At 39.5% G+C, this 13,469-nt stretch overlaps 1 protein-coding gene across 1 annotated transcript in view; it reads right to left on the reverse strand.

Moving 5' to 3' along the window:
• sema3d (sema domain, immunoglobulin domain (Ig), short basic domain, secreted, (semaphorin) 3D) overlaps positions 1-13,469 on the reverse strand; it is a 34,711-nt gene that overhangs the window by 17,291 nt on the left and 3,951 nt on the right. Inside the window, exons 2-8 of the mRNA XM_037683484.1 lie at positions 10,826-11,072; positions 6,399-6,559; positions 4,338-4,400; positions 4,084-4,203; positions 3,906-3,999; positions 3,334-3,462; positions 626-762 (exon numbers count right to left, since the gene is read on the reverse strand). Of these exons, the coding sequence (XP_037539412.1) occupies positions 626-762; positions 3,334-3,462; positions 3,906-3,999; positions 4,084-4,203; positions 4,338-4,400; positions 6,399-6,559; positions 10,826-11,033 (912 nt within the window). The 5' untranslated portion in view covers positions 11,034-11,072. The remainder of the gene's footprint in view (positions 1-625; positions 763-3,333; positions 3,463-3,905; positions 4,000-4,083; positions 4,204-4,337; positions 4,401-6,398; positions 6,560-10,825; positions 11,073-13,469) is intronic.

Below are 13,469 nucleotides of genomic sequence, written 5' to 3' on the forward strand. Positions count from 1 at the left end.
TTGCTTTATTTGAGTTAGCGCGAGTTTCCTGTCCATCTGGGAATAAAAGAACCAGACGACGGTGGGGAACCGGACCAGATTCAGGGACGGGCCCGGTCCAGATTCTCGCAAAACATAGATCCAAATAGATAAAGATAATAACTAAATGGCTAACATTGTAGAATACACACAGTGTCAAATGCCAGTCAATAAAAGTGTTTTTTTTAAGCAAGACTAAAACTGTGAGAGAGAGAGCCTGCCTGACATGCAAACTGCTATGACATAAATTATGTCTGTCAACACCATTGCACTACCAGGTAATTATCATCATAATAGCCGTTGATCTAGCCCCGAAAAAAAAATAAAATAAAGGTTAAATATATTGGTATGACTTCCTTCCAGGAATAATTTAAAAAACAAATTCTAATTGAAAATGTAAAGATTAATATGTGATGAATTCACTTCAGCAGATAAGACTCCCTTGCACTTCAACTGGCAGCTATTCTTGCGCTACTTTACACAACCAGGGTCTGGGCAGCCATCCATACCCCCCCCCCCCACACACACACACACACACACACACACACACACATTTTATTCCTCTGTACTGTCCACGCCTTCCTTGTGTAATTGTGTAATATCTTACCTTGCACACACGAGCCACTCGGGAGAGGATGCTCTTATCGTTGCCCTCCCATGACACCTCGTGGAAGAAAAAGTATATCTTGTCATCATCCAGATTGTACGTGTCAGCGATGGAATGAGCAGAAATAAACTTGGCCTCTGAAGACACAGAGGGGACAAAAGAAGGGAAGTACTTTTTAAATTAATGGTTTTACCATGAATTGGATTCTAATGTTTGCATTAACACTTTTAGCATGTTTCACATTATATAATTAATTGCTACTTCTATGCACTGAGAAAAAGCAGACCTGTGCTGTGCATAAACTTTCTACGTGTAGCAATGCAATGACCGCCAGAGGATTTAAATCTTAACTGGCAGCGGTCAGCTGGTGGGCCCTATAAACATGTTTAAATTCAGAGGCTCACAGGTAAATATCTGCTTTATTTAATTTGATGTGATGTTCAGCCTGTTTGGCATGAACAACACAGGAGTGTGGCACAGGGACCCTCAAAGAGCTGAAGCACACTGGCTGATATATCTACTTTGAACTTACTTCAGTGACATCTCATGCATTCACAACATCACGGTTTTCCCTAATAGGTCTGTCTAACTTGTTGAAAGAAAAGATCCACATAAGATGATTGTGTATTTAGTGTATTGATGCATGTCTATCCCAGTCTGAACATGTTAAATCTAAAGGTCTCATCTCTATAGAGTAAGTTTTTGTTGTTAGTTTGTGCTGTTGTTATTGAATTTGTTTGTGTTCTTGAAACTTTTATCATATTGCTTTCTGTGCCATCAGTCTCTTTTCCTCAGTCAGCTGCTGCTCCTTAGCCCCGCCCACTCACACCTGCTCCATGCTGTCATTTTGCTCAGGTGTCTCCACTATACTCATCAGCCCCTATTATTATTAGTTAGCATATTCAGTCTATAAATATTGCTATTCAGTAAACTAATAATAAATAATAGCCAATCCTCGTGTTTAAATCTAAATGTTCTGGTTAACAGTGACAATATGTTTGAGTGCCGTGGTCTGTGACATTAGAACAGTGATGGGTAAACTTTAAGAATTACTTATTAAAGCTGTGGCCAATTATTGAATCTTCAAATATCAAACATGCAAAGTAGCTTCCCAAAGTGCGCTCAAATAGTTTGAAAATCAAAGCTATACATCTTATCCTGCTGAATTGTCTTTTAATAAAGATGAAACTGCAAAAAAAGAAATATTAATCATGCTGACCTAGGTATCAGTTCTGTGCTAAAAATAAAAAAAAATAGAGCATGGAAAAGAAAATTTCTAATACGACAAATCATTTATTATCGTCTTATGCATACTAATTCATATTGTTGAGATCACATTTCATTTCATATTGTTGTTACACTAAACTATTTTTGTTACTTGTGGGAATCTGGAAAAAACCCTGATGCACATCATATATTTTTTGTAATTCTGGGGGGGTTGAAGTATCATTTTACTACAAAATTCTATTGTTTGCTTCATGTACCATATTTTTCAGACTATAATGTGCACTGGATTATAAGGTGCATTAAGTGAAACAAAACAGTCAGATAAGTCAAACTTTATTCAACTCATTCACAATAAACCACATAAAATTGGCTCGAGGTCGGTAAGCACAACCAGAATCAATACCTAAGGCGCACCTGAACATAAGGCTCATTCAGTATTTGAGAAAATTAAAGGATTTTAAGTGTGCCTTATAGTCCAAAAAATAGGCTATTATATTATATATTCATCAAATAAAGAACATTTGTTAACCAGTAATATATAAGTTTGGAATTTGTTAACATACAAGTATTTCTCCTGAGTATGGAACAATCCATGTTCTTATATGAATAGAATAAAAAATAGAATTAATTTCCAATAGTTATCTTTTCAAAACCCCAATATTGATGTTGTAACATCTGGAGTTAACACAGCCCATAATAAAATAGCAATGAGGAAGAAAATAAACCCCGTTTTTCCAACAATGTCCCAATTCAAGAGAGAACAAGTCCTACAGCCTGAAAGTTGCAGCGACATTACGTCAACATTAGCTCAAACTCTAAAAGCCGAGCCAAACACCAGAGGGTTATTCCCCCAACTGGAACAGCTTAATAAACTGCTGCTAACACATTTGACAGAAGGTCATTGTTAGTCATGCCGCGCTCAAAAGATGTTCCACAGGCTCGCAGGAAAAGAGACACTGGAGGATATGATGGGCTGTTAGTCTGCCCTCCACAAACACACAATGTTTACACTTACTGAGAGACAGAGACAGACAAATTTACTGCAAACATCTCTGACCGTGGAGTTGTGAAATGTGAAGACCATGTGCAAGGATTTAGGACTTGGAGACAACTGTTGATACTCAACAGCCCGTCAGTGGGCTGTAAAGCACTTGAGACTAGAGATACACGCAAAGAGGGCTCCTTGCATGGGGATGGCTGTGCATGTGTATGTACATGCATACAGCAGGACTGTGAACTTTGTGGAGCACTGTAAATTCCCCTGTAGGTGCGGTCCCTGTTCACCAATGGCATTCATATAAAAAGGTCCAGCTAAATGAATAAGTGGACTGTTTCCTTCCCTCTGGAATGCCAATAACCGTCCGGAGGGCACAAACAGCCCCTTTGTATCAGCGGAGAGGCTGGAAATATTGTGAAAAACTAATAACAGGTTTTGAGTGCACTCCGCATGGTGATGTGTACATGAGCAAGCGAGTGTTTACCATTGATCCAGTAGTCTTCAGAGATGTCTGTGCGTATGTAGTGCTGGTCAGGTGGAGGCCCCAAGGAGCGTGTGAACGCAGTGTCTTTTCCCAGGAAGTCTGAAGATGTCCCTACGTATATGTACTGATCTGAAATGATGTATGGTATTAAGTAGAAATAAGCACACACTATATTTGTAATTAAATGTAAAGTATTTTTGTAACCATCGTTATATTTTTATAGTTCAGTTCTACCAGTTTCATAAAATCGGTGAATTTATGGATTGATTGAATCCTTTTGACTGGATTCTTGACCTCACTGAATCCAAACGTTCAGACAGAATTAGCAACTTGTGCCAGAGACGCTTTCAGACACAAGCTGTCTATGATCGCCTGTCAAATGAATTTGTTGTTCTCTGTGAAACGTCAACTGGTCTACTAAATTGCGTACCGAAACTGTCAGGGATGAAGTTCTTGGAAAACAAATGTGTGAATGCAAATTCTCAATGGCAGCCTTGTGCAAAAATAAAAACCATTTACTTGGTGCTGTGCAGCAAAAAGTGGTCAATGTCATCATCGCTATGTCATCGTACCTGTCAGGACGGAGGTGAACGGCTGCAGGGGATCAAAAGGACATTTCAACCTGCCAGACTCGACTGTGTTAGACAAGAGCTGGAATGCACCATCCTGTGGATTAAGATTCGTTTTACTTTAAGGTATTTGAGTCAAAACATAAAATCCTGAGCTAGTATTGGCTCACTTGTACTTTACCTGTCTGTGGCCAGTCACTTCTAAAAAAGCGCAGATGGGGTGAAAGGCGCCTGTCCCACAGGCATAGACATGTGTTCGATTGTAATTGTGGAGGACTCGAATAAAATTAGCACATTCCAACTGGGACAAGCAGGGACAGAGAAAAACAAAGCAAAACCAGGATGAACAACAGGATGACAAGCAGAATGTACGTGACGCCGCACATGGCATGTTTTTAATTATAATTTTTCTTTTTTTTTCTTAAAGATACTTACATTGACATTTTTGCCGGCCAGTTTGCATGTTTCAACTTTGTCCCTCGGAGCCGGCCAGTGGACCTAATAACATACAATAAATTAGTTTATATTTCAAGTATCGCAAAGCTTTGAACAAGTAAAACCCATCTCATGTTTGAAAGATGTATATATTTAGCAATAGATAAATTGTTTTTGTTTCATTTGAATTGCCCTGTATATGTTTAAAGTACAGAAATGAATATTTTAAATTTGCAAATATATCTAAACAGGAACAGGATCTAGAAGGAGATTGCAAAAAATAATAAAGATTTATTTTAACTGCTTGTGTATTATAAAGTAAGCTAAAATTTTATAGATCTTAATAGATACTACTGGGAAAGCTCTTGACCCATTAACGTTATATGTGCAAGAGTGCAACTCAAGATTCTTCAGAAGCTCTTTTAATGGCTGTTAAAGACTTACAACAAGAGCAGACTTCTCAGATTTGGAAGCAATAGCCAGGCAGCTTCAAGTACAACCAGTGTTTGGTTTGGTTTGCTATTTTTGGCTACAGACAGAGCATTAATCAAAAGCAATGAAAAACGAATAAGGAGGATGTCCAACAAAAGTCATCTGCTGGGTGCTAACTTTTACACTCACAGAAAATTCACATTTTACATGCTGCTGCTGGAGGAAGCACTTATCCCATGTGCCTTCAAAAATACAGCGTGCCATGATCGTACATGTGTTCTAACAGGTATATCTGCTTGGTATGATTTTCTGTTAAACTCTAGGTGTGCTATCTCCAAACTCATTCACAGATAAGGAATTCATACAGAAAATAGTTCTACTGTGATGTGTGCATGTATAAGTGCTACAGAAAATTTGAAACACGGAGCTTTATATCATGAGTGACCAAGATGTGCAGCAACATACAGATATGTTCAAAAACTGTCGTTAGTTTACAGCTAAGCAGTATTCTCCATAAAATCAAGGCAGAAACACCCGGAACATCATGGTTGTGTTTTAGTGGCTGCTGTTCCCATTCCAGACATGCCTTTTCTCATGAACACCAGGTTTGCGCAGGTCGATATTGCCAACCCAAGAGGCTCTGAGAGGGAGACTATCCGATAAAACAACTTGATCAAAATCTAATAAACAGTCTTACCTCTGATGAATCAACCTCAGCTGAGTAACACAGCCACAAACTTGAACATGTGGCACCAATCCAGCAGCATGTGTTTTTGTGTAACAGTGTCTGGGTAGACTTTGCAAATGTTTATGTTTGCAATCGTCTGAGAGCGTGTGCATGCGTGCGCCCTCCAACATGATGACCCTGACCTTAGCAGACAGACAGATTCAGACTGCCGCTGACTGAAAGGTGAGTGCTTCTCTGAAACAAAACACACCTAAGTGCCTTTCAGCTACATTTTAATAGAAAAAGCAACTTACATCACACCACTTAATGGCAGGAGAGTATGTAAGTGTCACAAGATTAGGCTCTGTTCTAAATTGGTTTGGATGTCTTAAGTGGCTCCAAGCATAAGTCTAACCTGAGCAGTAGGTGAAATAAAGTGCAAGGAGGAGTCATACTTTATTTTACTTTATTTATTTATGTGTTTATTGCTAACTATTCCTCTGTCAGTTGGTGCAGGGGCTCTTAAAGCTTTTGTAAACACTTTGAAGTTTACCTAAACTTTTCAAGTAGTGCAAAGGAGCTGAATAGATCTCAATTGAAGAGCCATTCCAGTACCAGCTGTATTTCACTGTTAGTTTGTCATTAGAGAAATACAAGCTTTTAGATTATTTTCTTGTGTCTTGTTTATAAAATCGTAAATGGTTTGCACCGTGCCCCCCATGCTGTATTCATACCCATCTGCTCACAGCAGACTCATGTTCAGGCTGCTGTTTATTACACCATATTATTTTGCATTATTATTGTTTAGCATATTTCTTAGATCCTTGTATACTGTTCTTTGTTATTCTTACATTTTTGCTATTTTGGGTGTAACTGGGACCTTGAGTACACAATTTCGTTCCACGTCATGTACCACATGTTATTCGAATGACAATAAAGAACCTTGAACCTTGAACCTTTACCTTTCTGGGAGCTTTGCTCAGATTGTTCGGGTCCAGCAGGTAGATGTGATCCCTGGCTCCCAACAAAAGACGTCCTCTCTCCTCATCCAGCAGCAGTGAGTGGGAGAGCAGGCCATCTGCTGGGCCCGAGAACAGAGACACGCTACCAGCTTGCTGCAATTCTGGCCAAGAACAAGAGAAAGAAACACAAACAAAGAGATTAAAATTCTCTGTAGGCACGCAGCTTACATGTTAAAAAAATGTACCATTGAGAATTGAATTACAGTACATCTTTCAGTAGGATCACACTGTCAAACTCATTCTTTCCACACAAGTAGAAGGTTGCCGGGTCAGGGGGAAAAAAATCCATGTGTCTTTGATTCTCTTAAATTCATCTAATCCTCTGTGGTTCAACACCTCAGCTATATTTGCTTTTTGGAGAAGAGACATAGACGCGTTGTTTGGACAGCACATTATGTCGTCATCAATGTGTTTGTGTTTGGATTCTGAGTTTAATTTGGTTTCATGTTTATCTCCTATTGTTGGTTTCTATGTTTTCTTTGTGTTCAGTTTGTTCCATTGCCTCCGGTGTTTCCTGTCATTCACTGCTCCCCCCCCCAATCAGTAATTTTCCATATTCAGCCTCTACTCCCTGGTTCTGCCGCACCCACTCACACCTGTTCCTTGTTGTTATCAAGCCAAACATCTCCCATCTCCTCGTTAGCCCAAGTCTATTTAGTGGTTCAATCTTCACCTCATCTGCAGTTGAGCATTGTTGTGTTTCATGCCAAGTCCAGTTCTCTTTTGTGTCCTTATGATTACTCCTCAGTTCACAAATGTATTTTTCTGTCACATTAGCCTTTTGTATTTTGTCAAATAAGGTAAATAGCAATAGGTTTTATTTGAGTTCCTCGTATCAGTCTGCATTCTTGGGTTCAGTGTCCTACAAACCGTGATGCATTACTTATGTATGTGTCCTGTTAAATAACTTCAGTACTTTCACTGAACCATTGTTCTCCGAAAATATCTTGAAATAACATCTCACAACTCAAAATCAGCTATTTAAAAGCAGAGGTTTCAGGGCTTTATTTATTTATACTCTCTGTCGCTCTGCTTACCCACAGAGTCCTCATTTGCAGTTGAGTGAGCATCATCCCAAACATGAGCTTTGGTTGAAGAGTATGTCATGGGCTATATGAGATTAGACCCTGATGAGGGCACGTGGAATGCTTGTTGCTCAACCACATGATGGTATTTGGCTCGCGACGTGCATTTTATATGTACAGTACAGAAATTGGTGAAAATATATATTGCTTGTTTTGACTGGTTGGTTTTGGAGTCTTCATGTCTACAGCTCATTTTAAAGAAAAGTTTCTGAAAGCTGAGCAAAGATGTTTTCTCAGCTCAGAAACGTGTCCTTGATCTCCCTGATCTGAGGAAATCCTTTCCATCACCAAGCTCTTTTCAGTACACCAGTATAGCAACATGTCTTGAATAAACACTGGCTGGAAGCTGGGGAGTCCTGTGGGAGTCACTCTGAAAGGATTGACATTGTGATTACCCTCTCAGTGTGAAGGATTGGAGAGGTTAGCAACCTTCAATATTTGAACTTCTGTGACCCCCTCACACCATGCAGCCTTGTCTAAAGCTCCCTCCTATGCACAAGCTCTCAAACATAGAACCCCCGCATGCTGATACCTCACTCCTACACACATCATTGCCCCCAGTAGACCAAAATCTCACAAGGAGAGATTAGACTCTCTAGTCACTGGCTAACAGTAATCTGTTCTGTGAATGCACAGTCCTAGGAGTCCAATAAAACAGTATTTTTGATTTTTACCACTATACGTTGTGATGCTTTCATTTCTTCAAAGAGAGGAACCCTCAGTATCATCAAAACCTCTTGGTTGGCTTCACAAATGAAGATGAGAGGAACTCTCACTAACATTTTGCATTACAAGTCGACCAAGTCTGAACATTTATCAACAGTTGATGAATATTTGTATGTCAGAATGGCTAATATGCAACAATGTTGCCATCTAGCTGATGTTATTGCATCTTAACTCATTTTTTTATCCATCTAAAATGAATCTAATCAGAATCATATTTGGAGTAACCAATCCCTAAGTAACAAGGGAGGGGAATGTACACACTCTTGGCTTCTAATTTGTGAAATAGTAAGCTAACAACCAACTGATGATCACAAATATTATCCTTGGGATGCCAAAGCAAGAGGTTTATCACTAATATACTGTAGCAAAGTGAAAGTTTTATGGTGTTAATTCTTTAGAAGCTGCAGGCCAGTGTTATCAGCAGTGTGAATAGAAATTACCATATGAGCAAAAGCAGCAACGACATAGAGCAGTATTTTGTTTAGGAGAAGTGTTCCTGTGTCTGATATTTGGACTGACTAAAATGAGGCTGCTCGTATTTGTTATACAATCCTAGTCTCTGTCATTAAAATTCAGGGCTAAATGTTCTGCTTATGATTCATGTAGAGAGTGACGTGACAGTCTGTTTCAAATGTCAGAAAGTGACAGAACGCCTTCCATAAATCCATGTAAGTTAAGTAGAAACTATTTACAAACAGAATTTAAACTAGCTGGAGCCACAGTGAGAGTAATGCAGGCCACATGGGGACAAGATGCATTTACTTCATGGTTTTGGTCACACTCACAACAAAAGCAAAAGACTAATCAGACACTGTAGCCCAATGAAATAGATCTAGTCACAAGAATATGAAATGACTTTCCGTTTCCTCATAGTCTTTACTCTGACTCTGGGTGAAGCTCATCCTTCAGCACAGGATTATCAGGGTAAAGTTCATGCAGGCTGTTGTTTTGAAGGTGCTCACTCAAACAGGGATGATTTCACTTTGATCATTTCATCCTTCACTCACCGAGGCTGTGCTTTCACATGGAGTGGGGGGAGATGATGTGATGTGATGTGATGTTAGAAGTGAGATCTTTGCTGGGCCGTGTTGGTGCACTGATGAGATGATGATGTGTGCGCATAATGTGAGCCCTGAGTTTGATTCTCTTTGGATGGATTTCGTAAAAACTGCAGTCACGATGGTTGAGAGAACCAAAAATGGACATGGGTGTGTATCTTTTGCTCAGGAGTCTATGGGTAAACATTTTATCGCAGGATCATCCTTTGCACGACTAAACACTAAATGTCCATCACTTTTATTGTCAGATTCATAAATTATATGATGGCAAAGCAGGGGACTTATGGCCCAAATGCACATGTGGCCCTGTTAAACAGTGATCATACTGAATATGGAAACAATATAATCTGAGACACACTGCAGAGTTAAATGCTACCCTAAGTGCTGAGTAAACACTGTCCCTCGTACTCATTACTCTTGCAGCTACTTGAATATATTTATATTGGACACTAAGAGCACATGTGTACATCTTTTTCCAGCCACACTGGGCCTTGGAAGCTAAAAGGGAGCCTTTAGAGACTGAAGTCAGAGTGAGTTTACTTTTGGGTCACAGTGGGGGATTCAGTTTTATGGAGCTAAGACTGAAGTTCATTTGTGCACTGTCTTGTAGTCCACGTGGTGCAGGAGATTCCGAGACTTTGATGTGAAGTTTGCTCTGCAGTTGGGAGTGGGTTTTACGGGCACAATAATTATGGTTTCCCTGGATGCTCAAAGCAAACAGGCTTAGATCATATGAGGCTAAGCTTATAGACAGAGAACACAGAGGTTATGTTTGTGCAGAAGATTGAACGTCTGTATCGACACACCCAAGAGCATCAAACATATACATTACTGTTGTTATTATTCTTTTGCCTCTTCCCCTCTGTAAGAGTTTCCACATTGAGCGAACTCACGCAAGAGATTTGACAATTGTTTTATGCCAGATGTTCATCCTGATGCAACCTGGGATCAAACCTGCAGGACTTACTATGAAGCTAATGTAGCCCCATAACAGTGCCTTGGCTCAAAAGCAAACATTTATTTGGTTATTTTGGCTGTAGTAAAAAAAATGGCTTGGGTTTAGAACAATAAGAATTAAATTTAAGGGAAGATTAAAATGTAGCAAAAGTGCTTCACAAAAAGTATCTGTAAAGAAATTTAAGTTGCAAACATGGACTTACTGTATGTTGTGGGCTGATGAACCTGTTAATGAATCTTAAATGTTTTACTTGGTTACATTAAATAGAGGTGACTGTAAACACACGACTAAACTCTGGAAATAGTTTTACAATTGTCCAAATTCTGCACAAAAAATTAGTCCAGAGAATACCATAGAGAGTAACAAAAAGGAACGACAGAGAAAATGAATAATCTGTGAATATCAAAAGTTATATCTCTGCAGATTATTTAAACTTTTGTCTCAACTTTTTTTGTCTGAACTGCCTTAAGTTTTTATTAAATAGAAATGCGTTCGAACATTGAAGTTAGCAAACAAGCTCGTCAGTATTTTAGTTCTTACCTTTGTAGCTGAGTTTGACCCTGGGCACGCTCTGTTTGATGCTCGCTCCAAAGGGAAGACAGGCCAACAAAACCAGTCCCATTAATGGGACCACTGGATGGGACAGAAACAAAGTCCTCCTTCCTTTACCGCTACAAATACTGCCAGACAAGTAGAACAGAACCCCAGCTGTCATCCATCTCTGATTACCAGGTTCTTCTGTCTTCATGATGTATTCAGGTCCTTGCTTTGCACTCTTCTATCAAACCTGGTGGGGGAAAAGACCAGTGCAAAGAGTAAGCTAAAGTGGAGTGATCACAAGTGAGTATGCACGAGGGTGTGTGTAGTCTCTTCACAGAGGATGTTCGCACTAGTTGGGACCATTCAGTTGTTTCACCATGGAGCCCTGCAGGCATGCCCCTCTTTCTTTGCTCTTCCTACATCAGCTGGTGCTCACCACTAGCTTTCCTTTTGTGCTGTTTTTAAATGTGTTTGCTCAAAACAAAGGTCAAACTAACCAAACAGACACTTTTTACCATCTTGTCTCTGGCCATTTTTTTTTTGTTTTGTTTTGTTTTAATTTCTTTCTCTCCCTTGCTTCCTTTTCACAAAGATATGTTATTTAACTCTTTGTTAAATGCATTAGTTTCATCAGTGGCAATGACCCTGTCACTTCTTCTATATCACATGAAAATGGCTCATGTCTTGTTTGAAACAGTGAATAAAAGAGGCCTATGGGACAAATATATTGAGTTTTCTACCACACATATGCTACAAAATCTCCAGTAATGTGTCCTAAATGAGCATATTTTGTATTCAAGTTCTAGTCAGTATAAGTATTTACAGAATGTCTTTTTTCCAGTTTCCACTGCCATTTAGCTACTAATTAACTAGACAACTGATGAAGAAATGTATCAATGAAAAAAAAAAGCTCCTCCTTTGACCTTATAGCAGCCCTCATTACTTTTCTTCCACACCTACCGCAGATAACACAAATCAGCTTGTCAAAGGACAGAGTAAACAGTGTCAAGCTAAATTAATTGATTGCATGCAGATGAGGCACACACACACACACACACACACACACACACTTATCTCAGGTTCTGAAGCCAAACCTGCTGCTTGCAGACAGAAGGACGGGGCATAAAATCAATAAAACTACAAAAGTGCCATTTAGGATGATGCCGCTATGAATGCAGCACAGTATAAATCACTTTCAATGCAGTTTAGGGCATGTATTAATTCACACATTTTTACAACACAATCATATAGAAGCAGACACTAGAACTATTTGGTGCACATTTATTCCCCCTGCCCAGTTTAGTCATGTGGCATTTAAAGCCTAACTTCATTGTAGATAAAGTGAGCTCATCAAGTTCCCTGCAGCTTTAAAACCAAGAGGATTAGACCCTGAAAAACAGACTGCTGTTTATTTAAGATGACAAATTGAGGCACCTTCACACCTTCAAGGTTAGCAATACAGATATGTGTGATGGATGAGCCATGGGCAAAGAGACCAAGCAAGTTAAAGGGTTTTAATCCATGAGGTATTTGCTCTTTGTGAGCGACGGCGATAGTGCCTTTGGCAAGGCTTATCCTCCCTGCAGTCTGTAGGATAGCAGTGACATGATTTCACCCAAGTGCGAAGCATGTGACTCGTGCATTTCTATTCTCGTTTTGAGTATGTACATATTTCAGCAGCACGGGCTTGTGCAGCCACTTTCAACAAGACTGCCCCCAAAACGAGAACAAAAGGAGCTTTTAAATAAAGTTTTTTACTTGAGAAAAGAGTGAGAAACTAACATGCAAGGGAAATAATGGAACATAATGAATAAATATTAAAAGAGATAGAAAAGGTGAAGGAGAGGTGGGAACGAAGAGAAACAGCTTTTAACATGTGGGTTAAGCTAACACCTCTGTTTCCTGGCGACTTGAGCCCCTGTTGTCTTTGGCAGCATGGCCGGCACGCGGTGTGTGTGTGTGTGTGGGGGGGGGATGAACCCAACCTGATAAAGATGGTGACAGATCTAAAGCTTTCATGGCTTCTGGCTATAGATCTAGCATCAAAATATAGTACCTTTTACACCATAATGCCTAAAATGAAGTAGCTTTTAAAGTTTGGGCTAAACATCAAATAAAGCTAGTGTTTACAATAAAGTTCAAACCACAACCTTGTTGACTGTTATCATATTACACCTTCTTAGATAACTTATTATAAGAAAATCTGAGCACTCTAAAACCAAGTAGCACAGCATCCACATGAGAAATAGTCCTGAAAAGGCAGCAGATGGTGAAGATGTGATCTGGCCATAGGCATTTTCACATACAGACCACCCCTAATGAGGCATTTAGCAACACCCAGGTGCCCTCCAACACGCCATTATCGACCCCCTCCACTTCTACGGGACAAAGTGCATTAGTGCAGCTATTTGTCTTTATTCCCTGACCACAGGCACTGACCTGGCAGAACAACACAAGTAATTGTTTCTAGCTCTCAAGACATTAGTTGTTTTTCTTGGCAACAGTCAATCATCTTTTTTTAACCTCTCATTTAAGCGAGCGAGTAGCTTTTTGTGAGTCTGTGTGAGTTTTAGTCTCACTGGAGGAGTGTCGGACCTCTGCAGTGCAACACTGTTTGCATACATACATACATATATATATACAT

Source organism: Nematolebias whitei, chromosome 10, assembly GCF_014905685.2.
Source record: "Nematolebias whitei isolate Nwh7 chromosome 10, NemWhi1, whole genome shotgun sequence".
Lineage (NCBI taxonomy): Eukaryota > Metazoa > Chordata > Actinopteri > Cyprinodontiformes > Rivulidae > Nematolebias > Nematolebias whitei.